A 24,207-nucleotide genomic window follows, 5' to 3' on the forward strand; every position below is an offset into this window, starting at 1 on the left:
AAGAAAGTGGCAGAAGGCACACCAAGTTCCCAAAAGGAATTAGAAAGTGACAGAGATTGACCATTTTGGACGTGTGTGTATCCAATTTCATGCATTGCTCTGTTCATATTTTACCTTTAACACTCACACAACCGTTCATTGGCAGCCTTTGGTACTCATCAGCAGCCATCAACAACATGCACTTCACTTTTCTTTTATGTCTCATTATTTTCTTTCCTTATCAAAGTCAACAACTTGCAATTTGCAAATAAATCGGACGGCCCAAAATGAACAACGCTCACACGTGTGAGGCGCATGATAGCATTTTTAGCTTCACTTAATCATGAGAACTAGAACCAAAAGCAAGAGCCTGGGACGGAGCTTAGGTTCCGAGGTTGTTTGTTTGAGTTAGACACGACAAACTCAAGTACGTGTGCATTACAACTCCTCCTCCCTCATTCTCATCCTTCTATTCTCTCTCATACCCTCCATTTTTGTTGGATTCCCAGCTGTTTAGATTCCGTTACCGGTTTTTCCCAACTCCATAATAATCATCATCATCATTTTATAGGTGCGTTCTCTTTCCCCCATAATCCAATTTCGATTTTCCCCCTATTCAGACTATACTGTTTATTATCAATATTATCATTATTGGGTTGGCTGTATTTTCAGATAAGATTATTAATTTGACCTTAAACTTCTATATTTCACGTTAAATTTGGTAAATTTCACCTTCTGAAAAAATAAAATAAAATCTTATAAGTCTGAAAAGTGTGATTTTGATCCGTTATGGTCTGAATTGGTGGTCTCAGCAAACAATTGTGGGTTTTACTTAGCAAAAAATGCATCTTGCGTGGTGGGTTCATTATCTTTAATTTGTGGTTGTGAAGAGCGAGGTGTGGAGGTTCTGATGTTTCTTGACACGGACGGTGACCTTGTCATGTTTTTAAGGCTGAATTCCAATTTGAAAGCACCCCTTTAACACTGTTCTTCCTCAAGCCTTCCTTCTGTCAAAACTGATTCAGAAGTAGGACTCTTTTCAAAATTATCATTCATGATAGTATTTTATACATTGGTCTTTGAGTGGCTTAGTTTTTAATAGCAACAGCAACTCACAAATTGCTACCCATATGTTTTTGTCCATGAGTGGCTTAGATTTTAATCATTTTTTCAAAAATATTTTGGGGTGGGATTTCTTCAGTCATAATGTCTAATTACAAGTAGTAGTAAGTCTAGTTTCTATTTTATCGGAGTTGTAGAATCTGAATGTTAAGTTTCTCGTTTCATCTTATTTACCTTTGCGATTTTAACTTGTAAGCCTTAAGGCTTAACGGAGGTGCATATTGTATATGAACGGATTTTGCTTTCGTGCCTCCCGTAAGTTGTAGACTTTGTGATTCCAATTACATTACTTCTAAGCATGTATGGGCTAGTTTATTTTTGAAACTTTTTTCCCCTCAAAATCTTTTGCCATTCTTTGAATAATATCTGTGCAAATTGTGATGTGTTTGGCTATTAACCGTGTCAGATTACAGAAATCCATTTTATAGTGCTTTTATTTTATGACATTAACTATTTACTCATCAGAGGAATAACAAGCTTATGTTCTTGATCGGTGAGATTTGAAAAAAGAGAACAATTTAGCTTACTGAATTGCTGTATATTTTGTACAATAGGCGGTAATGATAATTTGTTATTACTGATTGATTAGCTGACATAAACCTGTTTTTTAGTTGAAATCAGGACAGACAAAGCTGATTCGCTTGGAAGCCTCAAGAGCTATGACATCATCTTCTCGTCTTCTTCCAACTCCCCTGGAAAACAAGTATATGAAACCCCCAGATTCTTTTCAGCTTTCACCTTTGGATGATCTGACTACTAATCCTTCCTCACTTTCAGCGACATCAACAAATCTGATCAAAAGTGCTGGGAAGATGTTTTCGTCACCTACTGAATGTTCTGATGACATGCCATTTTCTTCAGTTTCACAGCATGATAGGCAATATCAAGATTCCCACTTTGTTACTCAGACGTTATGTGACAATGAATCTTCTAAAATGCATCCAACAACATTCATTTCTCACCCACAAGGGAGTGAAGATATTTCCTGGGGACCAGATCCATTTCAGGATATTATTAGTTTTCCTGAAAATGTTTCTGTCCAGCATGATCAGGAGGAAAACAGTGCTTGTTACGTGAATGATGTCAGTGTTAGAAAATCTGATTTTGGGGAGTGGGTTGATCAGTTAATGTCAATTGATGATTCTCTTCAGCCAAATTGGAGTCAGCTTCTTGGTGATGACAATGTAGCAGAACCAAAACCAAAGGTTTGTTTCTCAAGATGATTAGTGCAATGGTTATTTTCACCTGTGAAGTTACTAGCATTTGTAGGTGGCATCTCGTTGTTGGATGCCTCTTTGTGGTCCAAAGGTCATGATGCTCACTGATGCAGATTAAAATCAAGTCAATCTTGATCTTTTTATTTTGGACAAGTGACTTAATGATGTCTATAAACCTCCATCTTCTAAGTTTCCCGTTTCATTCACCATTCTGCATGGAGAGTGTTGTAATTTATTTTTGTGCATTTTGGTGCTTAGTTATATTTTCAATATATTTCATAGCCATGTGTGCCTTACCTTTTTGTCAATAGTTTCTCTTGTGTATATTTATTGTTACTGTACAAGTTGGAGAAACATATCCTATACTCTATTGATGCAGGCAACTCAGGTTTCCCAGCAGTTCTTTATACCATCTGGAGAAGTTAATGTTCTATGTAATACGGCATCAACTGCACCGCAGACTAAGCCTAGAATGCGTTGGACTCCGGAACTTCACGAAGCCTTCGTGGAAGCAGTCAATCAGCTTGGTGGTGGTGAAAGTATGTTCACTTCTCCATAATCTCAAACATTTTTGCCTTATCTCGGGAATGTTTCTTGTTTCTCATGATGTTGACCAACATGCAGAGGCTACTCCAAAGGGTGTCTTGAATATAATGAAAGTCGAGGGCCTTACTATCTATCATGTAAAAAGCCACCTCCAGGTACAACTACGATTTTTCATCCTCATAAATAGCTTGTGGGTATGTGTCTGTCTATTTATTTAGCCTAATGTTTCTCACAAATTATTTGTATTTTTAATTTCAGAAGTATAGAACTGCCAGATACAAGCCAGAGACTTCAGAAGGTATGCTAGTGTATTTCTGAGTTTCATTTTCATATACCCTGGCTTCAAGAAAGATGTTTTGCTTGCAATATCAAATGCACTTTTTGGATGAATTGTTCTTGTTCATACTTCCTTAACCCTATTTTGGATTGAAAGAAAGAAAATAAAGAGCAAAGAACATTTTAAAAATTGGGAACTTCTCTTAATTGTTGAAGAGAAAATGCAAACAGAAGTTTGAAAGAAAGAAAAGTCTCTTCATTTCAAAGTTCTAATTATTTTTTCCTGTTCTCTCATCCAAACTAATGGAAAGTGATAAATGCCGTTTTCCCCCATTCTCCATAAATTGGAATAATATAATGTCTTAAGGGTTACTGTGCATTATAAGCACAGAAATTCCTTTCTTTTTTTCCAAAAATCAAGGGTGTGAATGGGTTGCTCTACTCTTCTTGCAGGAACTTCCGACAAACAGACTCCAATAGAAGAAATGAAATCTCTAGACTTGAAAACGTGAGCATTCTCTCTCTCTCTCTCTCTCTATGTGCACGCACTCATACATTTTAGTTATTGCATCAATGCATCAAGTGGAGTGTACTGTTTGCTTCTCGTAACTTTAATTATTACGTTGCTAAGATACTTACTACTCGTGCTATATAAACTGTTCCATAAGATTCTCTTGTCTTCAAGTGAACAGAATGCTCAGAAACACTTTGGATTTTGCAGGAGTAAAGGGATCACTGAAGCATTACGGTTACAGATGGAACTCCAGAAGCGACTTCACGAACAACTTGAGGTAATTCATTAATTATTAGTACTTGAGATTCACTATGTCTGGAATCCAGAGGGGTTTGTTCTCTGTTTCTTTCTCATTGGGGAGAGAGGAATTTCTAGCTTTTGGCACGTTCAGATATTGTAACTGTTATGCAGATCCAAAGAAAGTTGCAGATTCAAATTGAAGACCAAGGGAAACGTCTTCAGATGATGTTTGAGAAACAGAGAGAGATGGGTGACAGCAAGGTTAAGGGCACCTCTTCCCTTATTGATGAGCCTTCTGCTGCGCCATTAGACACCGCACTTCCTTCTCCGCCAGTGGAAACCTCAAATGAAGAGCATGACGAACTTGGAAGCAACCATAGCATCCCGAAAACCATGTCAGAAGAAAGTTCCCAGGATGCAAGTCCAAAACAAATGGCATTGGCAAGTGAAGCTGAAGTTGTTAATGAAGCCGATGTGGTGGAGGCAGAGGCGGCCGACAATCAGTTTGCTCCACCCCCCACAAAACGGGTGAAGAGTTCATGACAGTAGCGCTATTCTCTGCTTGTAGAGATAATATGGTGGAAGTACCCTTGTGCTTGTCATAATGATACACTCAAATTGCACAGTAATCATGACTATGGCTTCATTATTTGGGATAAAATTAATTTCACTGATTTGTTTTATATTCTTGGACTAGTTTGGACATATGGAATTTGTAGAAACGTTTCAACTTGATGGTTATGACATTTTATAAGGTGATAATATCCTCTTTTTTCTTTTCGTTGTTTTTTTAAGCTATTGCTTGGGTAGTTGAGTTTATTTGATGCAAACAACAGAGTTGAAAATGTGACATGACAGAGAGAGAAGCATGCACAGTTATCCTAGTTCTAGTGAGGTCTTATTTTCCTTTGTAAATTGAGTAGCTGAATTGGACACGATGAAGGTTCCAGCATTATCATCAGAAGCAATGTTAACAGAAACATAGGTTGCCAAGGATCACACAATGCAGGAAATTAACTTAGTGTGTGGGTCTCAGCATAAACACTGAATAATAGCCAGCTAATGTTTGCCTCTTTGAGCGTGACAATTTGTAATACAAAATATATGTTACTTGTGTACATGGATTCGGTTGAGTAATCTCAAGTTTTCATTTGAATATAACTCGTGCAAACTTGTGTTACTTCTAATTCACGTCCACTTTTTTTCTTTTTTTAATTTGGATGAACTATTTGACCCAACTTGTGGAAATCTTCAAGTTACGTGAAGACCAATCCTGGGCACATTTAGATTAATGAAAAATTAAAAGGAAAGAAAAAAAAAGTAAAAAAGAGATAATTTAAGTTGCTATTTAAAAGAAGAAAGGGGCTAGATAAGATTCACTTTATTTAATATCATACAAGACATTTATTTAGATATAGTACTGAAATGATTCCTGAAAAAAAATTATTAGATCTAATTTGATTCTTAAAAAAATAAAAGTCATCAAATAATTCTTGAAATTTTTGTGGTGAGGCACGTTAGTTTTTATGTTGAATACCTTTATTTAAATTAACCAAGCTGTTTACATATTCTATTAAAAACATACTTGTTTTAGTCAAATTGTCTCTAAAAATTAATTTTAGTATTAAAGAATATATAAATTGATTCTAATGAATTTTTTCAAAGATCAATTTAGTTAAAAAATTTATTTTTTTAAATAAAAATTATATGTGCCACCCATCTCAACTAGTTCATAAATTAAGTAAGTAATTTTATTAAGTTAAACAAATATCTTTTAATGGAAGAACTAATTTACCTTATGAAAAAAATTTAAAAATTATTTAACTAATTTATCTTTTCTTTTTCCTTAGCGACTAAATTACTTCTAACAAAATTTTTTGGGAAAAAATTGGAAGTTCACTCTCTATTTTATTTTCTATTGTTGTTTACAAATTTTTATGTTATGATTACTTGGATGTGTTATCGGGAGGCAGAGAGAGAGAGAGAGAGATGTTGTTTCAGGTGGGAGGGCAAGGGAGTCGACCGACGTTTTTCGAGATGGCGGCGGCGGAACAACTTCCGGCGAGTCTCCGCGGCGCTCTTACATATTCCATTGGCGTATTGGCCTTACGGAGACCCTTCCTTCACAAACTCTTAGATTTCGAAGACGAATCATTCGCCTTACTAATGCTACTTCTCGAATCTCACACCTTACGAACCACCGATGCTTCCTTCTCCGAATCTCTTTACGGTCTCCGTCGAAGACCCGCCAATTTCACCCTCCAAAACCATTCCACTTCCTCCTCAGCCGCAGGCTTACGCCGGCGCCAGAGACTTCTTTCCGTTCTGTTTTTGGTACTCCGTTACTCTACTTGTGCAACCCTGATTACTCCTCCGATTTAATTATTCATTCCTCTTTTTGGAACAGGTTGTGTTCCCCTATTTCAAATCTAAATTGCATTCTATCTACAACAGAGAAAGGCAAGCCAATCTTCAAGCCACTCTCTGGGGACATGAAGACGAAGGAGCTTTTGAGCATGATTATTCAACCTCCGATTCCGCTCCCTCCGTTAATGCAACGATTACTAAGAGACTTCAGAGAATTGTAGGGTTTTGCTACCCCTGGTTACATGCTACTACTGAGGGTATGTGAATTGCAAGTTGCCAGCGACTTTGGATTTTATTAACACTATCGTTTTTTTATTATTATTGATTTTGTGAATTCAATGATTTTAAGAATTCGATGGTTGTTCTACAATGCAGGCTTGCAATTTGCTTACCAGCTGTTGTACCTGTTGGATGCTACTGGATACTACTCACTGCCACTGCACGTGCTTGGGATTCATGTTTGCCGAGCTACAGGGCAAGAGCTGGTAGATAATTTAGGATATGGCATTTATTTTGTGTTTTATTTGGACAACTATAACCAGCCTTGCATTTTTCATATGTCACAGATGCATAATTTTTATTTGCTCTGCTTTTTTAAAATGAGTTTTTTCCTTTTTTTTGGTTTGACATGAGCACTATCACAATTCCCAAGCTTAGCCTATATTGGCAGCAACCTGTTTGTCAACATTTTAAAATGTTATTACCACTGGTGTTTGTTGAGTGCTGACTTTGTTTGTTTGTGGGTGGTATTAAATGTGGCTAATGAGTGGAAATATGGAAAAAAAATCTGTTGGCATGCTAAACTAGGTTTGCAGTTGCTAATTTAATGCATGGTACTACCGGGAGTACTAAATTTTGTTTCAAATGCAATGGGTATGCTAGTCCATGATTTTCAGCTACTCTGCATCAATCTTTCATGTACCTATACTCTATGGTATGGAAATTATGCTTGACAAAATATATACTATACTGTTATTTGCCTTCTTCAATTTGAATTGCAGTTACTCTCAGCTAATACCAGAAAAGAAATTTGTGTTTTCTGTTTATATGTTTGACTTTGCATTTCACCCATTTCATGTCAAGATAGATGGATACCTCTTCTAGAATTTCAAAGATGCGTAGCCGTGAACGTGAGAGACTTCGTGGCCCTCAATGGTTGAAGGTATGTGATTTTTTTTGTCATCACGATAATATTATCTTCCCATTACTTTCAAGCTTGTGTCTACTAATTATTTTGCAATGATTAATTTCAGTGAGTTTTTTGCTCTGGTTTCTTTGGTGCATGAGTAGTTTCATGTCATTTTGGATATGTATTTAGACAAAATTAAAAATAATATGTATGATAGAATAGATTCGAGCAACCAACAAAAACAATTTTGGAGTTTAGTAATTATTTGTACAGTTATAAAGAGAACACTCCTTATGGTCTCTCATTCTATAAAAAATTTACAAAAAAAAACTTTATCTAGTAAAAATTAAAATTAATCCTGCTTACAACCAAGGGAATTTATTGCTTCTCATTTATTTCTTACATTTAAAGAACTAATTTTATAAAATTATTTTTATATCAATTAATTTTAAGTCAGATTTATTTAACAATAAAAAGTTCAAATTTATTATATTATCTTGTGTTAATTTTTTATTATTATTGCACCTGTATCGTCATTAAATCTATAATATGAATGATATTCCTACAAATAAAATCTTAATTTGTTTGAATTCCAAAATGATCAAACCATTGAAAAGTAAAACTTATAACTGGCGTCTACACATAGCTGCACAAGTCTTGTTGCACCTGCAAAGTGAGAAACTTGTTTATGATTATTAATTCTTTTATGTTTTATGCAGGATAAAATAATTAAACTTTCCTTCTGTACATTAGCATAGGCTATCTGTTACTATGCATGATAATGCTGACTGTATGAATAAATGTTCTGCTTATGGGCCATTTATTCACATGTAGCAGATTATGATTATATGATGTATTTCATATCTCAGACATTGCAAGGAGCATTGCTCAGCTGTACATACACGGTACTTGACTATGCACAAACCGGTTTGATTGCAGCTGTGTTCTTCTTTAAAGTGAGATGGCATACCCTTTAAATATTTTTTTCCTTCTTTAATTGAGTACTAACCAACAATATGCCTTCTGGCGATATGCTGTTTAATACATTAGCTTTATGTGCAAATTAATCGGTAGCATAATTATTAACACATTGCCTATTTGAATCATGTAGATGATGGAATGGTGGTACCAGTCTGCCGAGGAGAGAATGTCAGCTCCAACAGTATATCCTCCTCCCCCTCCTCCTCCTCCACCAAAGGTGAGAAAACAAATTTTAAGCTTTTCGCACCACCTCTTTCTCCTTCCATACTTGCTTTGACTAGTTCTTTATATCACATGAATGAACTCTGGTCATATAAATTTAAACTATTTTCAACTTTTATTGTAAAAGTTTAACTTTCAATATTTATGTATTGATATAAACAGGTAGCAAAAGAGGGGATACCACTACCACCAGACAGAACAATTTGCCCCTTATGCTCACAGAAGCGTGTAAATCCATCTGTAGTTACAGTGTCAGGGTTCGTCTTTTGCTATGCTTGCATATTTAAGTATGTTACTCAGGTGAGATCTCTAGCCATCCTAACTGTCATGTTCAGAGGAAGTAGGAAATCTCTGTGAAATACTGTTACAATTGATATTTGTGAATGCATGAAACCTTTTCTTAGTGAGAAACATTTTAATGAAATTAGCCAGAATTTACATAGATTAACATAACATGGGCTTGCTAAAAACCTTTTAATGTTACAACTCACCAGTCGCTTTCTATTCTTTTTTTCTAACGTTTGTTTCGTCCTCCTACTTACAGTCTAAGCGCTGCCCAATTACGTTGATGCCTGCAACAGTTGACCAGATAAGGAGACTCTTTCATGATGTCTAGGTCCCTGTTAAGAGTGGGGGTGGGTTGTGGACTATTGTTGTCATTAGTAGGTGAGGAAAAGATTCTCAATCACTGTTGTGTAATGTATATCTCAATATTAGTGTTAAAAGGTTAGGTAAGAGGCATCATTTTTGTTATAATCTTGTTCATTTATTTGTAATTTTATATATACGTCATCACCGCAAAGTGGCACTGGTGGTTTGCACACCCTGCTTCGGTACTATCGCTAGCACAAAAACATACAAATTGAAACATCATTTTTATCTTAAACATCCGTCTCGACCTTGATTTACTCTTCTCAATATTTGGACAAAATAACTGCGAAAGAACTTAAAATCAAAGAAAGAACTGAATGATAACTAGTGAAGTAAAAAACAAATGGTTTATGCCTTTGTTTGTCACGAGTATTCTTCAGGGGCTACAAACCAGGGAAAACCTCGCTTCTTGACCAGCTGAAGGACCCGAGAGTTCAAACTTGAGCAACACTAGCCTCAAACGCTCGTTCTAGCCTGATCTTTACTGTCGTTGAACTCAAGTTTACTTTCGCATCCTGCAATACAAGCAATTATCTGTTTGTTCAGTCTTGTCCATACACTAACTAACTAGAAATAAATATATATGTTACTTACCTTTCCACTTTTGCTGAATTCCGAATCTAAGTTCTGCCCTGTGTGACTCCAATAGCTCCCAACAGTACCTATTATGGGGGTCTCATCCGGACTCCGGCTTCTTGATTTTCTTGAAGATGTAGATATAGAATACATCCTTATCTCTTCAACGGTCAACGCTCCTAAAATTGGCCTATCCTCATGACTCCACGGTGAGCGTCTTCCTCCTTTTGGTGTTTGTTCTCCCACTGAATCGTTACTCTTCATGGAAATCGGTGTGGTTTCCGATTCAACCAACCAGCTAGAGAGGCTGGTGTCTACACCAATTTCTTGCTTTTTGTCATTGAAGCTCTGCCTTGCCTTGCGGTTTGACAGCTTCAAACTGGGCTCAGGACTGATGGGTATGTCAACATCCTTCACTGCCAAGTTGATGTTTTCCTTATCATTGTTCAGTGCCTTCAACACTGTTGCTTTGACCACCCTCTCTTGAGTAAGATTCTCAATTGGATTTAGCACTGAGGAAACACCTGAACTCCTTTGAGTTTCTTCTTGTGTGATGCGATGGATAGGCATTAGACTGTTAACTTCATTCTCTGCTTCTGCTGATGAAATTCGTTTTCTGGAATCAGTGGATAGAGAAAACAACGATTCGGAGGACTCTTCTTGAATACCCCATTTTCGGTTAACACCTTCAAACGTAGCATCTAAATCACTTCCATCTAGATTAATATCGCCGTATCCCTCATCAGAGCAATCTCTATATCTATACTCAGGAACTGGGTCATTCCACGATCTTCCTTTCCCTTCTTTTTTGTTCTCAATTGGTTCCTTGGCAGAAGATATTTCCTTCTCTATGGCAATGCAACTCGGTTTCTCTTCAAGTAGCACGGTGTTCTCTTCCTTTGCTTCTTGCGAAAGATTTTGACTTTGACTTGGGGTTGACCCAAATGCTTCAGATTCCTCTCTTCTGCAGACGAATTGGATTGGACTGTTAACTTCATTCTCGGTTGTTTCTGCGGCTGAAACTTGTATTCTGGAACCAATAGAGAGAGAGAACAGGGACTCCGAAGATTCTTCATAATAATTTTTCTTCTCACTAATCTGAGGTGCTTCCTCTTCCCTTGATGCTTTTATTCTGAAAACGTAAATAACGTTACAATCAAAATAAGCATTTGAGCTGAACAATGTTGAGTTGAGATCATAATGGAATGGAATATGGATAGCTTACTTTGATTCTGCTGTGCAATCAATGGGTTCTTTGACAACACTCTTTTCTTGCGGTGTGAGTGGGAAAGCAGATTCAACAGCTCCTTCTGAGACATGGGTCTGTGAAAAAGAATGAAAAGAGTGAGAGGGATATGCAGTGAAATGTGCAGCGAGTGAGGGAACTTACAACGGGAGTAGCATTGGCTGAACGCAATTGCTTTGGACGTTTAGAAGTGCGAAAACAATGTAGAAAGCACCTCATCATTAGCCACTTCTAATTTGCATAAAGTTGAAGTGACTTTACTTCTAAAGAGAACTCAGAAGGGATTTGAGGAAAAGAGAAGCAAACGGTCATGAAAAAGCTTCGGAATCCCCGAGCTTTCGAAATTTGACCGTTAAGATTCCTACGTGGGTTGTGCTCATACTTGGGCCCATTCGTTGCCTTCATTTAAGTCTTTGGAATACCAATTGACTTTAATTGTACCCAAAAAACAAAACAAAAATCAATCGACTTCAATTAATATATTCCTTCTTTTTGTTTTGAAGTTTTGATTTTGAATAATTTTAAATCCTCTTATCCTGTGTTTCTACACATCTTCTTAATTATTAAATGAAAAAGTATTTAATATTTTTTATGTTTTTAATATAATAGTAAGAAATGAATATTTTCATTTAATATTTACGTTATAAAGTAATAAGAACATTATTAAAAAATATTAGAAAGATATAGCAAAGTTCTTTAATTTTATACAGAGAGAAAAGACTTTTGTTAAAGATTTTGTTTAAATATTTAAAAATATATTTATTATATTAAATTTTTAAAATATGTAATAAATAATTTTAATAATTCTTTTAATATTATTTTTTAATCCAGTTTAATATAAATTGTTTGTCACTTAGACCAACTTTCGTTCTTTTAGTGTTATTTTTTTAAACTCAATTCTTAGGAGCAATATTATTATTTTTTTAAAAAAATATGTTAAAGGATTTAAAAATCTCAAAATATTATACACATTGTTTGCTAGTATTTTAGTAATAATAATGAAAAAAAGGGCATCAGACACTTCATTAACGTTCTTTACATCTGAACTTTTTTTGTTAAACTAAAATTCTTAACATGTTATATAAATTATTCGATAGGTTAGTAATACTAAATATCATAACAGTTGTATTGTAATTCTTTTATTTAATGCTCATTGATGGAGAGGGAAAAAAAAAAATCAAAGGCAACATATCAACCTATCCAATTGGCCAATATTTAGTATTAAAAAAATAAGTTTAATTCATTCTAAAAAGTAAAGAAAATTTGTCCAAACTTAAATTCAAATAACATATTAAAAAATCAGGTCTGATTATTTTTTAAAAATAGTTTAAGAAAATTATTGAGGTCTTATAAAAAATTAATTGACATGAGACACTTAACCCCTTTGTTTAGAAAGACCAAATCTAGCTTGGAGAGATAATCAAATTAGAGTAATATTTTACTTTTACACAACACATATTTTGTCTATATTAAAATGAAAGTATAAATAATTATTTTTATAAATTAAAAAATAATATATATATATATATATAATCATATCTATAATATCAATATCACATTAATTTTTGAATGTTCAACTAAAAATTATTTATCCTAATCAAATGTAACCCGTGATAATCTATCAGATAAATGATTTGATCTGTGGGCATGTGTCGAGAATTGGATCAAATCAACACAGTAGGCAGGGCCCTTTTGCTGGTTCTTACAAAAAGGGAAATATTAATGGACGCTTTTAGAATATTGATTAAAAAATAATGTAAAACAATAACAAAAAATTTAATTATCATATTTTATTATATTTTAAATATATTTTAAAATATTTTTAATAAAAATTATTGATTAATTTTTTAATTATCATGCTTGAAACACTAGTTAATTCTAAAATAATTAACTTTTTTAATTATTATGCTTGAATTAGCCGCCGTTTATTGATATCAAGGTTACCACTTTTCTCTCATTCACTGAGTCATTCCTATCTCATTTTCCAATACAAACACGTAACTAACACTCGCTCTGTCATTGGTTTATGATTTATTAAGTTATTGTTTAATTCACTAATAACTGCCTCTCACTCACAACAAATGCGCGTACCATTATATCAGTCGCATGAGAAACCAATCTAGCAAAGTCCAAAAGTGAACGTCATCTTAAAAAAAAAACAAATGTAGTTTTAATATAAACAAAAAGATATTAATTATATTAACAAAGTATATGACTTTACAATCACTATAAGATTAGCAATAATAATGTTCTAAAAAATAACTAAAAATTAAAATTTTAATTTTTTAAATTTATTCATGATAATTTTTATTAATTTTTAAAATTATTACTCTTATCATAACTTACTTGTCACAAACAAGCTAAACAATAAATAATTGTTGAATCGTTGATTTCACTTAATAATAACACAGCTTTGTAAAATAATTATTAAACAAGCCTAATTCAAGCTTGGAGTAATAATGGTTTACTTATTTTGCTTCTATTATTGTGTCCAAGTTTTATATATATATAATCTTTAAAACATAAAAAATAATATTTTTATCATTTAATAATTAAAAAAAGACAAGAGATTTAGAATTATTCTAAATAAATAGGAAGGAGGACAGGTTATAGTTGAAGTTAAGGTACAGCTAGAAATGAGAAAGAAAGAGGGGACCATGATGGATATGAGATTACATATGGCAACAAGTAAAAGTAGCACACCGCCACTTGCCACTCTTCATATCATTGGTGCCACTCACTTGCCTTCCCTTCCTTGGACACTTGTATCAAATATTATTGCATTTCAAATTCCATTCTCTTCTCTCATGTTACCCCAACCTCAACTCAAAGGTAACTAAATAACATCTTTATTCATTAAACTACCTAATTTTCTTTCTTTAACATCTTTTATTTCTTTTTACTATTTCAATATATAAAAATAAAAGAACAATAAAAGGAGCAGGTAAACATCAGCCTCACTGTTTTGGGTTAAGGCTTATCTTGTTCACGGATTGCTTCTGTGCTTCCTTCACGGAATGTGTCTTTAGCCTTCCACTTTCAAAGCCAGTTATCAAGTTCATGCTCTTCAATCATGCCTTCCCATTCCTTTCTTTGCAATGACTCTATTCTTTTCAAGTTTTTCCAATTCTAAATCTTTATGGGGTGTTAGCTTCTAATAAAAGTTTAGACCTTGTTCCACTTCAACTCAATTTGTTTAACTACTCTCCTTAACTCTATCTTCTTTTCTTTTTTGCTTCATCATTTTGAAGACTTTCAAATAAGTTTTCAAGAAAACAAGTGAATTCCCATTTAGTTGGGTTTTCATTCCTACCTTCATCCAACTTGATCACACTTTTCTTGTGTGATGAACATGTGTCCTAAACCCTTTGTCCCTTTCTGACTTTCTATAAGAATTTAGCTTTAATAAATTCTGAAGGAAACTTTCACAGTTCACGCATTTATGTTGCAGTTGCAAGGATAACAGGGATGGCCCACAAAATGTTTTGAGGTGGCATGATCCGATAATTGTGTCCTCTTTTTCTTTTCTTTTTAAGGTTTGAAGTTTTGTGGATCATGAAAAGCTAGCATGTATTGTATGCAGTCCTAGTAAGTGAGTGCATGAAATTTTCAAGAAAAAGAATGTATAAGCATTTTTGAGAAAATTCATGAGAAGAGTGAAATGGAGCCATTAAATCAAAGGTCTCTTGAGCGAGTGGTTTCACAGAAAGCCCTGCAAATGGGAAGCTCATTCCCATGTCATATTTGTGTTGTGGGGTTTCTTTGTGGTGTCTGTCTTGCCTCTCTGATTTTGGCGGCTCTAACTTCCTTTGGCACCTTCCAGTTTGGTGGCTTCTCATTTTCAACCATGTCAATGCTTAATTTATCATGGAATTCAGATCTCAATAATAACATCAGTAAGTCAATTCCCATCTTCAGCTTCCTTCTCATCAGTAAGTCAATTCAAGATACACTGTAACTAAAGAACAAGGATGGAACTAATTTCCTTCATGTATGTATTTCTTTTGTTGTCATAAATTCCTGCTGCTTTCCCCAAGTTTAATGCAAAGCATTGTTTAATTCTGTTGAAACTTTAGGGACGTTGAAGCAAGCTTGATGAGTATGGATTTTATGGCTTCTAACCGAAGCAACTTATGCTGATGTTTGCTTTAAATTAAGCATACTCTAATAGCCATTTTTTTTACTTTGACCGCACCTGGTACCATAAGAACAAGCATGCAGTTACCAACTGTTTATAATAGGATGAAACACTTTAATGTAGTAACCCTATAAATAATTTTATTAGGGTTTTGCTAACCCATGTTTTAAGGCATTGATTAAGGAATTCAAAAGAGAAAAAAATTATAAAAATTGCATTGAAAATCACAGTAAGTGTGCATTTAATACTAGTTTTTAATTAAAAAAAATAGGTTCTTCTAACCAATGTCCTAATAAGAAATCAAGAATGGAATGTTTTCATTGAAAATCACAATGTACTGCATCAAATATCACGAGAAAAAGTATATTATTAACATTTACCAACAAAAATTTATACTATCAATTCCTTAACTAGTGCCTTTAAATTATTAGTTAACATTTGCTTAAAGAATTTTCTCTTTTGATTCCTTAATCGGTGTCCTCTTAGCATTTGCCATTATATTATTATCAATACTGATATATTAAATTAAATTAATAGAGTGTAGTTTTTTATTTATTTCTTTTGCCTTCTTATGGTGACAAGAACAGGCTGCAATTTTAAACCTAAGGAAACACAGAAATTAACGGATTTGAAGAGCAGAAAAGAGAGAGATAAGGGTGAAAGAGTTTTGTTGCTTTATTCAGCTTGGAGTTGTGTGTTGACTAAATCTGAAAGTAGGGGGAATGTGTGCTTAAAGAAACTTGGAATTAGTGGGTCCAGTTTGCCTAAAGCCCCACACTTTGAAAACTGCAAGGTGAAAACACTGCTATATGACCGTCTTGATAAGCCTATGGGAAATCATAGCTTTCCCCAATGGACAAGTTGGAAAGGATTGTTGGGCACTCACCCTGTTGCTGCAGCCAATGAACATTTTAAGAACTTAAGGCATCAGGCTGTATTTGAGGGTTCTTATCCACCATGGGTATGTTTCTAATTAAATTATTACCATAATTTTTTTTATCATTACCTCAAAGCATCCTAACCAGTAATTCTTTAAGAGCCTATATACATAACCAATAAAAAACTCAAGATGTGCTATACTAAAGTTTGTTGAATCTATGGTGAAATTATTTTAATGTTATCTTAAAAATTTGATTGCTTGTATCTATTGACACTCGTGCAAGAATTACTATGCGCTAATAAGTCACATTGATTTCGTTAACAAACACCTTTCACAACCATTGCATCATTCTAACCCATTATCAAATTTATTATTTTAATGTGTTATTTATTTATGAAACTATTACCATATTAGGATTTGATTATTATCAGTTTATAAATACCGAATTAAGTGCATGATTATGTAACGGAATTTTGATATAAATTAAATAGCAATACTGAATTTTCTTCGACCACGGGGGTCGTTGGTTATCTTGCTAAGTCACATTTTCAACACAGAATTCCAACATTCAGGATATAATAATAATCATCATGAGAACAACAGTATGTAGACACTTGAAGAAGATTCATGGACTGCTGCATCAGATGATAAAAATGACACTAAAAATATGTGCGTAAAAGTAAGATAGAATGTCGTTATTACTTGCCACTTATATAGAAACATTTTGCAGATTGCGGGATCTGATGAAGAAAACTATCCCTTGACTAGAAAAGTTCAACATGACATATGGATCCATCAGCATCCATTAAACTGTAACAACCCAAATGTCAAGTTCCTTCTAGCTGATTGGGAGAGATTACCTGGCTTTGGCATTGGTGCTCAGATTGCTGGCATGTGTGGACTTCTTGCTATTGCAATCAATGAAGGAAGAGTCCTTGTCACTAACTTCTATAACAGAGCTGACCATGATGGTTGCAAAGGTATAAGAATATTATGGCGCTTAGTCGATTTTAACAACTGATGTACAATCTACAATGTGATTATCTGCATGGAATAGTTACTGTAAGTGGACAATTGTGTTCATACAGGATCTTCCCGGTCAAGTTGGAATTGTTACTTCTTTCCAGAAACTTCCCCAGAATGCCGTCAACGTGCATTGGAACTCATAAAAAGTGAAGATGCTTGGAGTAAAGGAACTTTGACTACAAAAGAAAATTATACAACAAGGCATATATGGGCAGGACCAACTCCTAGGCAAGCTTTCATAACAACTGCAACCTGTCATAAATATTTTGTTGCTAACTGAGATCCTAAACAGAGTTTTTATTCTTTCTTCCAATGTCAACATATGATGCAGGATATGGGGTGAGCCATGGAATTATTTGCAACCAACAACTGATATAAATGGCAGTCTGATGGGTTCTCACAGAAAAATGGATAGACGGTGGTGGAGAGCACAGGTACTCATGATGTTGTCATTTGTAGCAATTTACCTCAATAAACCTTCACGGCTTCACTCTTTTTTTTTTCGTTTATCACTCCATGATATCACTGATGCTACAAATTATGGGTTTCAGGCTGTACGCTACTTAATGAGATTCCCAACAGAGTACATGTGCAATTTATTGAATGAGGCCCGGCACGCTGCCTTTGGAAAACTAGCTGCAAAAATGGTTCTTGATGGCGTTGCTGAAGAATGGCCAAAGGTTAACTTTGCACTATTTTTCTCGTTGGATATAGAAAATGGAGCCCGCATGGGACTATGCTCTACATATATACATATATACCTATGAGGAAGAATGAAAACGATGTTGTTTAGGAAATCTACCTAATTTTCCCTTCTAGTTAGCTGTGATGATTGTATGATAAGTTGATGATATTATAAGATTTTGTGTAAATTCTTGTTTATCTCAACTTGAATTTCATTGTATTCACAAAGTTCACTGGTGGTGATGTCTCAGGAAAATAGTAACAAGGCAGGGTCTGAGATTGAAGAATATGTGTGGTCCAATCACAAGCCATGGGTCCCTAGGCCTCTTCTAAGCATGCATGTAAGAATGGGAGACAAAGCGTGTGAAATGAAAGTGGTTGAATTTGAAGAATACATGAAACTTGCCGATCGGATCAGGAGGCATTTCCCAAACCTCAACACGATTTGGCTCTCCACAGAGATGCAGGTACTGCAGTTGTGGATTTTCAGCTTGCTTGTATTTATTCATCCTTCTTGTTAATCATGAATTCGATTTGATTTCAGCGAGTCATCGACAAAAGCCAAGAATATTATGGTTGGAACTTTCACTATACAAAGGTAAGACGGCAAACTAGAACTAATGTGTCAATGGCAGAGTATGAAGCCAGCCTGGGTAGGGAGAGCAGCACTAATTACCCACTGGTCAATTTCCTGATGGCTGCTGACTCTGATTTTTTCGTTGGTGCATTGGGATCTACTTGGTGCTTTCTTATAGATGGAATGAGAAATACTGGGGGAAAGGTAATGGCTGGCTACTTGAGTGTTAACAAGGACAGATTTTGGTAGGGTATCTATGTTTGTGTATTAGGTTGTCTATATAATTAACGATACATGGATACTAATTTTGTGTTTTTGGTAAAATTACATAAATTCTTTATATGTATAATCATTGTACACGATGATGATAAGGAATCTAAGGAAAGTAATGGAGGAATCAAATTTGGAAACACTTCTTGTCCGTTATTACGATTATGATGTTTCGATTGCTAAGTATACTTCCTAGTTCCTGGAAGATTTGCGGGCAATTCACAATGGGCTTTAGGTCTTAATTTACTAATCAAAGCAAATTTTCAGGCTAGGATTTTGTATAAATGAAGAGTCTATTTAGACATCTTCAACAAAAAGCTCGGACCAAGATTTTGACACCAAAATTTGAATTCCGAATATATTAATTCAATCAATACATAAAACGTATGAACAAACTTTACTGCGGGTTAAGTCCGTCCTTTTAACGCGTCATCCAAAATCTTGAAATAACAGCGAAGACTACAAATTACCACTCACGAAAATGTAAAATCGATAATCATCGACATAAGGGTAGATACAAATATTAGTATCTAACGACAATTAGAATGAAGCCAAGCAATTGAAGGAGCAATCGACTCTCGCTCTTCAATTTCTCTTGACAAGGCAATACAGCAATTTCAAGAAGATAAAGCTTTCTTCGCGAAACGGAAAAAAGAAAAAAAAAATAAAGGCACCTTTTTCTTAACTAATAACAATTGGTAGCCCAAGAAATTTCTAGTAAATTCTTGGAGAAACCTCCAATGTTGAACTGTAACGTCAGCAGTGACTGTGCACAAAGACTCCCTCTCTGGCAACAATTATCAAAGCCGCAATTTTAGCCAGAGATAACAAACCACGATACTACTATTATTCTTCTATGTCCTCAGTCCCCTGATGCACCGCATCTCCACTTTTTGCCACCGTCTGCTTCTTATGTTTCTTACTTTTGGCTTTCTTTGCCTTCATTCGGCGTTTCTTCTCACTGGCATCAACCCATTTGTAGTCTGCAGGTATGTTGAAAGGATCAACTTCGTCCTTATATCTGTGACTATCGGAATCACTGGACTGCCCCCCGCGACTTCCTTTCATCCATGAAATCCATGAACTAGACCCTTCTGATTCCTTCGATTTAGCATCCTGAAAATGTGCTGGACTGGAGAGTGGAGTTGAAAATTCCTCTGCTGGCTGAAGCTCCTCAAATTTCGTAAAAGTTACAAGCACCCGGATAGTAGGGACTATCGGGATGGCAACCTGAGTGCATCAGATGTTATTATCATCAAAACCAGAAGCTACTGGCAGAAATCAGGTATAAATTACACCCGCTGATTTCTTATTATTAAGATCAAAGGATATTATCATCAAATTTTGTAAATTTATAGTTTATATTAAGATAAGCTAAACTGACTGACAATCTATAACTCAGTCAACCAAACTAAAGTATAACTAAACCATGATAAGACAAAACTAGGTGTGATAACTGTCCAAACCAGCCAGAATGCCACGTTAAGCAAAACAGAGAGGGAAAAGACACGGAATCTGGAAAAACCAATGTTTATAAAACTGAACGTGTTGTTGAACCAAAGAAGGCTACAGTTCATTGGTTTAACCGGAGTTAAACCAATAATAACAAAATATATGTTTTCAATATATACATACATATATAAATAATTAATATGTATATACCACGTATGAATCTTAATTAATTTAAAAATTATTTTAGAATAAAAAATTCAAAAAGATAAAAAAAAATTATTAAGTCACGGGTTCAAACCAATTTTCACTAGTTTTCTACATTGCTAGAACTGGTATACTTGGACAATTCCCGATTGAACTGGGCAGTTTTTAATAACCATGGGAAAAACACCCCAAGTTTATAGTATTATCCAAAAAAATAGCAGTGAATCTGGGCTTTGCTCATTCATTTTGCAGTAGCTTGACGTAATCTAAAGTAGCATTAAGATTACATAAGTGTCATGTGATGATTATCAGCTACATTCAATCAACAAGACACCTACAGTCTACTCATGCACAAATGTCAGTACAAGAATGGTAACACAACAGAAACAAACCCATGCTAGTCAGAATCTCATCAAAGTTGTGAAACCTAAGTAATTTGCCAGTTTCAGGGAAAATTCAAATGTTTGTTGTCAGGTATTATAAATATACTCCAAAATAAAAACTTAATGTGTTTGGTTCACAACTTATTTTAAAGAAATAACTGCATATTTGTGTCAATTTCTTGATAGAGATTTAGTATAAAAAAATGTTTGTTTTTCCAAAATAATCACTTCCCAAACATGCACTTAGCTCAGTCTTGGTCCATCAAAAAACAGCTACAGATAATATGAGCATGCTGTACTGCAGGAGTGCAGAGCACCAGAGCATAAAAAATAAAGAACTTAGGCTATGGTATTTGGATTACCTTGACAGGAAAAGTTCCATGAGGAAGCTTAGTTGTCAAAAGCTCCCTGAGTCTTCTAATAGCCTTAACCTTATTTGCTAAGATGTCAAGTAGAGGTAGAAGCTCCTCAGTTTTCAAAGGGAAGTCTGGTGTCAACCACAAGACAGGTCTTAAACCCTTTTTGTACTCACTCTCATTCTTTGACTCACTGTTTACTCCTTTCTTCTTCTTCTTTTTAATGTTTTTATCTTTCCCCTTCTTAGTGTCTCCACTATCCTCCTTCTGAAATTCAGATGCTAGCTTTTGCTGATCACCTGATCTCTGATTGCTACCTTCTGAGCCAAACTTGGAATTTTTTTTCACAGTTTTGGAATCCTCAGGGTCGTCACTGCTACTCTTCAAACTTTTCTTGTTCCAACCAAACCAACTCTTCTTTTCTTTAACCACACCGTTAGCTTCAGAATTCTCACAGGAAGCTACAGAACCATTTTCTTGACCATCAAATGCTCCATGTTCCTCATCCTCATAAGTACCATCAGAGTTCCCCATATGTAGAGCAGAATCTAATTGCATTCTTTCCTCAGCTGTCAATACATCATCATACTCATCATTGTTTTCCCCATTTATCATGCTTTCTCCATCCTCCACAGCAAAAAGCTCTTCATCTGTCATGGCACCTGGAACCCGCCTTGACTTCACACTCACCATCACATGAAGCATGTCATAAACTTTTGCCTTCCAATTCCCAACCATCTCAGTCTTCTCTTGACGCCTCCAATTTAAATGGGGAACAAGCTCAGCCTGAGTAACATCAATACCTGGTCTATACATATTAGTCTGAGACATCAAGGAAACTTCATGAGCAACTTCAGCCTCTGTTGGCTGTGTACCAGCTCCTTCCAAAGCATTTGTGATTTCCTTCTCCTTATGAGAAAGAGCAATCAAAGAACCAGGTGGCAGGGTTAAATTACTGTCCTCGGAAGCATAGCCCTCTCCAAGGAACAAAAATGTTTGGTCCGACCGTTGGATGCGTAAGCCATCAAAACCAGCAAGGGTCATATCAGCACGGAGATTAGAACCACGCTTCCAAATTCGATAAGTATCTGAAGGGGCTATACGCCCAATAAAAGGAATGACAGAGCTCTCAAAATGAAAACTTATCTCCATATAAAAATCACGAATACGAGATGCCGAAGCAACAATCCGGGGAAGTCTACGACACCACTTAGCCCAAGCTAGAGGCTGATAGTGCCGTGCAATAATCATAGCAATCGCTTCCTCTCTAGTGCACACTGCTTCTTGGAGAGCACTCCAACCATGCTCATTCTGCAGACTCCAATCCGCACCAGCAGCCATCAAAATCTCCGCAGATACCGGATCCCTGAGACGCACTGCAAGGTGAAGAGGGGTCTCCCTACCAGGGACATCACGGCGATCAATAACAGCAGAGACCTCATCGGCTTGAAGTTCAGCACCAAGAGATTCAGCTTCTGTGGTGACCTCACCAACCTTAGCAAGGCGAGGCAGGGCAGAAACAATGCGCCGTAGGGCAGCATGGTCGCGCCTGGCAACTGCCAAGTGTGCAGGACTGTGTGCATATTTAGTTAAATCCTCCATCGATTTCTCTCCTACCTCTCTCTTATCCCTTCTCACCGCTCCTAGGCTAGTATCATGAACGATCCCATTTGCTTCCATGGTACTTGGTAAACTAAATCTTGAGTTTATAAAGCAGAAATAGCATAGGCTTCACTCATCATACCTTGGCCTCGCTTTTGACACTTTAATCAACTTTCATAGTTCCAATGACGAGTGAAGACAACCAAATATGGATAATCAGCGTTCATTTGTAGTCCAATTTTTAGCTCTCCTCTCCCCTGCCACAATGAACTTCCACTGTTAAATTCCCAGATATTACTTCATCCAGAAACAACGAATTAGAAACAACAACGAAAAAGCAAGAATTTGAGAACTGTTTTTGCTCAAAATTCCATCACCATTCCGGGTTGTTCCCCCTATTTGGAGCATAAAATCCCAAGTCCAAGCACGTAAACCGATCTTGAGGCCCAATCAACTCAAGTCAAATCTGCAAACAAAAATTCCCACATAGAACGTGACGATTCATAATCAGACGCACTCAGTGCTCCTTAATTAAAATGTCTGGAATTGTAACCCCTTCAGCAGAAAGCATAATAGAAAAATATATCAAAACAGAAATTAAAAGCAGAGAGTGGATGGAGGGAGTAGAAGGACATAGAGAATGAAAAATAAAATGAATTAGCGTAAGGTAAAGTGAATCTGCTAACGCATGGAAGGAAAAAGAATAGAAGATGCGTTAGCGAAGAGAAGAGAGTACCGAGAAAGGAACGCGAAATTGAGTTAAGGTTGCGATCGGAGTTGAGAGAGTGAGAGTACGGTTAGTTGGTTGTGGTGCTTAGGACTTAGGGTTCATTCAAACTCCAAAACTGAAAATGGGATTTAGGAATTAGGAATAGGGAGGAACAACTGAACACGCGAGAGAGAAAGAGAGAGAGAGAGAGAGGTCATGATCGGACGGTGGAAATGAAATGGGAAAGATGATATCTAACGGTGTGGAGTGGGTCTGTGGGAGGGACCATTAATGCTGACAAATGACAACACGACTCAAAAGGAAATCGGCTTCGACTCAGTCCTTCACTCTCACTCGGAGGTCCCAACGTCCCGCGCTCTACTGTTTCCTGCGCTTGTTACGCCCCTCTCTTTTCTTTTTAACTATTTTTTACTTTTTACTGTACTTGCACTTATCATTGAGAGGGCAAGAATTCAACGTTGATTTTCATTTTTGTTCAAGAGAATTTTATGTTAAATTCTATTTTTGTTTAAATAAAAATTATCTTATTAAGTCAACGAAAATTTCATAAAAAAATTTATATAAAAACTTTTTAAACGAATTTGATAGATAAAAATGAAAAGTAAAAAAAAAAAGAGAAAATTAGAAGAAGAAGAAAGAAGTTAAATATAGACATGAGAGAAAGAGAATATAAAATTGTGAAAAGAGATACAAAATTTAGTCTTAATTTTATTTATATTATATTTTTAGTTATTATTTTTACTCAAGATTTAATTAAACTCGATTACCATTTAGGTTTATTAACTAAAGTATTTTATTTAAAATTTGTAAAACAATTAACTTCTTTCAAATCTTATTTT

General features: G+C 35.3%; 4 protein-coding genes across 12 annotated transcripts; 3 read left to right on the forward strand and 1 right to left on the reverse strand.

The window, feature by feature from the left end:
* Positions 1-323: 323 nt before the first annotated feature.
* LOC113860590 (protein PHR1-LIKE 1-like) lies at positions 324-5,048 on the forward strand. 4 transcript variants are annotated; one of them, XM_027493006.1, is made up of 10 exons: positions 368-406; positions 489-550; positions 1,713-1,804; positions 1,879-2,306; positions 2,698-2,857; positions 2,943-3,019; positions 3,123-3,162; positions 3,594-3,648; positions 3,862-3,931; positions 4,066-4,948. In XM_027493006.1, the coding sequence occupies exons 4-10, from the start codon at positions 1,914-1,916 to the stop codon at positions 4,435-4,437; spliced, it is 1,167 nt and encodes a 388-aa protein (XP_027348807.1). In that variant the 5' UTR covers positions 368-406; positions 489-550; positions 1,713-1,804; positions 1,879-1,913; the 3' UTR covers positions 4,438-4,948. The 4 variants fall into 4 exon arrangements, with proteins under 4 accessions (XP_027348806.1, XP_027348805.1, XP_027348804.1 ...); XM_027493005.1 differs by having other exon boundaries at positions 324-550; positions 1,723-1,804; positions 4,066-5,048; XM_027493004.1 differs by having other exon boundaries at positions 324-550; positions 1,713-2,306.
* Positions 5,049-5,837: 789 nt separating this feature from the next.
* Positions 5,838-9,474, forward strand: LOC113863120 (peroxisome biogenesis protein 12). The gene is made up of 8 exons (XM_027496552.1): positions 5,838-6,228; positions 6,302-6,518; positions 6,637-6,746; positions 7,349-7,423; positions 8,260-8,346; positions 8,502-8,588; positions 8,756-8,893; positions 9,138-9,474. Exons 1-8 carry the CDS (start codon positions 5,884-5,886, stop codon positions 9,207-9,209), a joined length of 1,131 nt encoding a protein of 376 aa, XP_027352353.1. The 5' UTR covers positions 5,838-5,883; the 3' UTR covers positions 9,210-9,474.
* Positions 9,475-13,861: 4,387 nt separating this feature from the next.
* Positions 13,862-18,777, forward strand: LOC113860611. Of its 4 annotated transcripts, none has more exons than XM_027493039.1 (9): positions 13,862-13,898; positions 14,603-14,962; positions 15,792-16,165; positions 16,815-17,064; positions 17,173-17,338; positions 17,442-17,544; positions 17,662-17,790; positions 18,046-18,261; positions 18,339-18,777. In XM_027493039.1, exons 2-9 carry the CDS (start codon positions 14,728-14,730, stop codon positions 18,618-18,620), a joined length of 1,755 nt encoding a protein of 584 aa, XP_027348840.1. In that variant the 5' UTR covers positions 13,862-13,898; positions 14,603-14,727; the 3' UTR covers positions 18,621-18,777. The 4 variants fall into 4 exon arrangements, with proteins under 4 accessions (XP_027348840.1, XP_027348842.1, XP_027348843.1 ...); XM_027493042.1 differs by lacking the exon at positions 13,862-13,898 and adding an exon at positions 15,510-15,517 and having other exon boundaries at positions 13,989-14,962; positions 15,839-16,059; positions 16,814-17,064; positions 18,339-18,769; XM_027493040.1 differs by lacking the exon at positions 13,862-13,898 and adding an exon at positions 13,995-14,556 and having other exon boundaries at positions 14,650-14,962.
* On the reverse strand, positions 18,760-23,560 carry LOC113860610. Of its 3 annotated transcripts, XM_027493037.1 has the most exons (4): positions 23,375-23,560; positions 23,016-23,104; positions 21,043-22,895; positions 18,760-19,871 (listed from the first exon to the last, which is right to left on the reverse strand). In XM_027493037.1, the coding sequence occupies exons 3-4, from the start codon at positions 22,714-22,716 to the stop codon at positions 19,488-19,490; spliced, it is 2,058 nt and encodes a 685-aa protein (XP_027348838.1). In that variant the 5' UTR covers positions 22,717-22,895; positions 23,016-23,104; positions 23,375-23,560; the 3' UTR covers positions 18,760-19,487. The 3 variants fall into 3 exon arrangements, with proteins under 3 accessions (XP_027348838.1, XP_027348839.1, XP_027348837.1); XM_027493038.1 differs by lacking the exon at positions 23,016-23,104; XM_027493036.1 differs by having other exon boundaries at positions 21,043-23,560.
* Positions 23,561-24,207: the final 647 nt, after the last annotated feature.

The sequence above is a fragment of the Abrus precatorius genome, unplaced genomic scaffold (genome assembly GCF_003935025.1).
Source record: "Abrus precatorius isolate BTA unplaced genomic scaffold, Abrus_2018 Scaffold3, whole genome shotgun sequence".
In the NCBI taxonomy this organism is placed as follows: Eukaryota; Viridiplantae; Streptophyta; class Magnoliopsida; order Fabales; family Fabaceae; genus Abrus; species Abrus precatorius.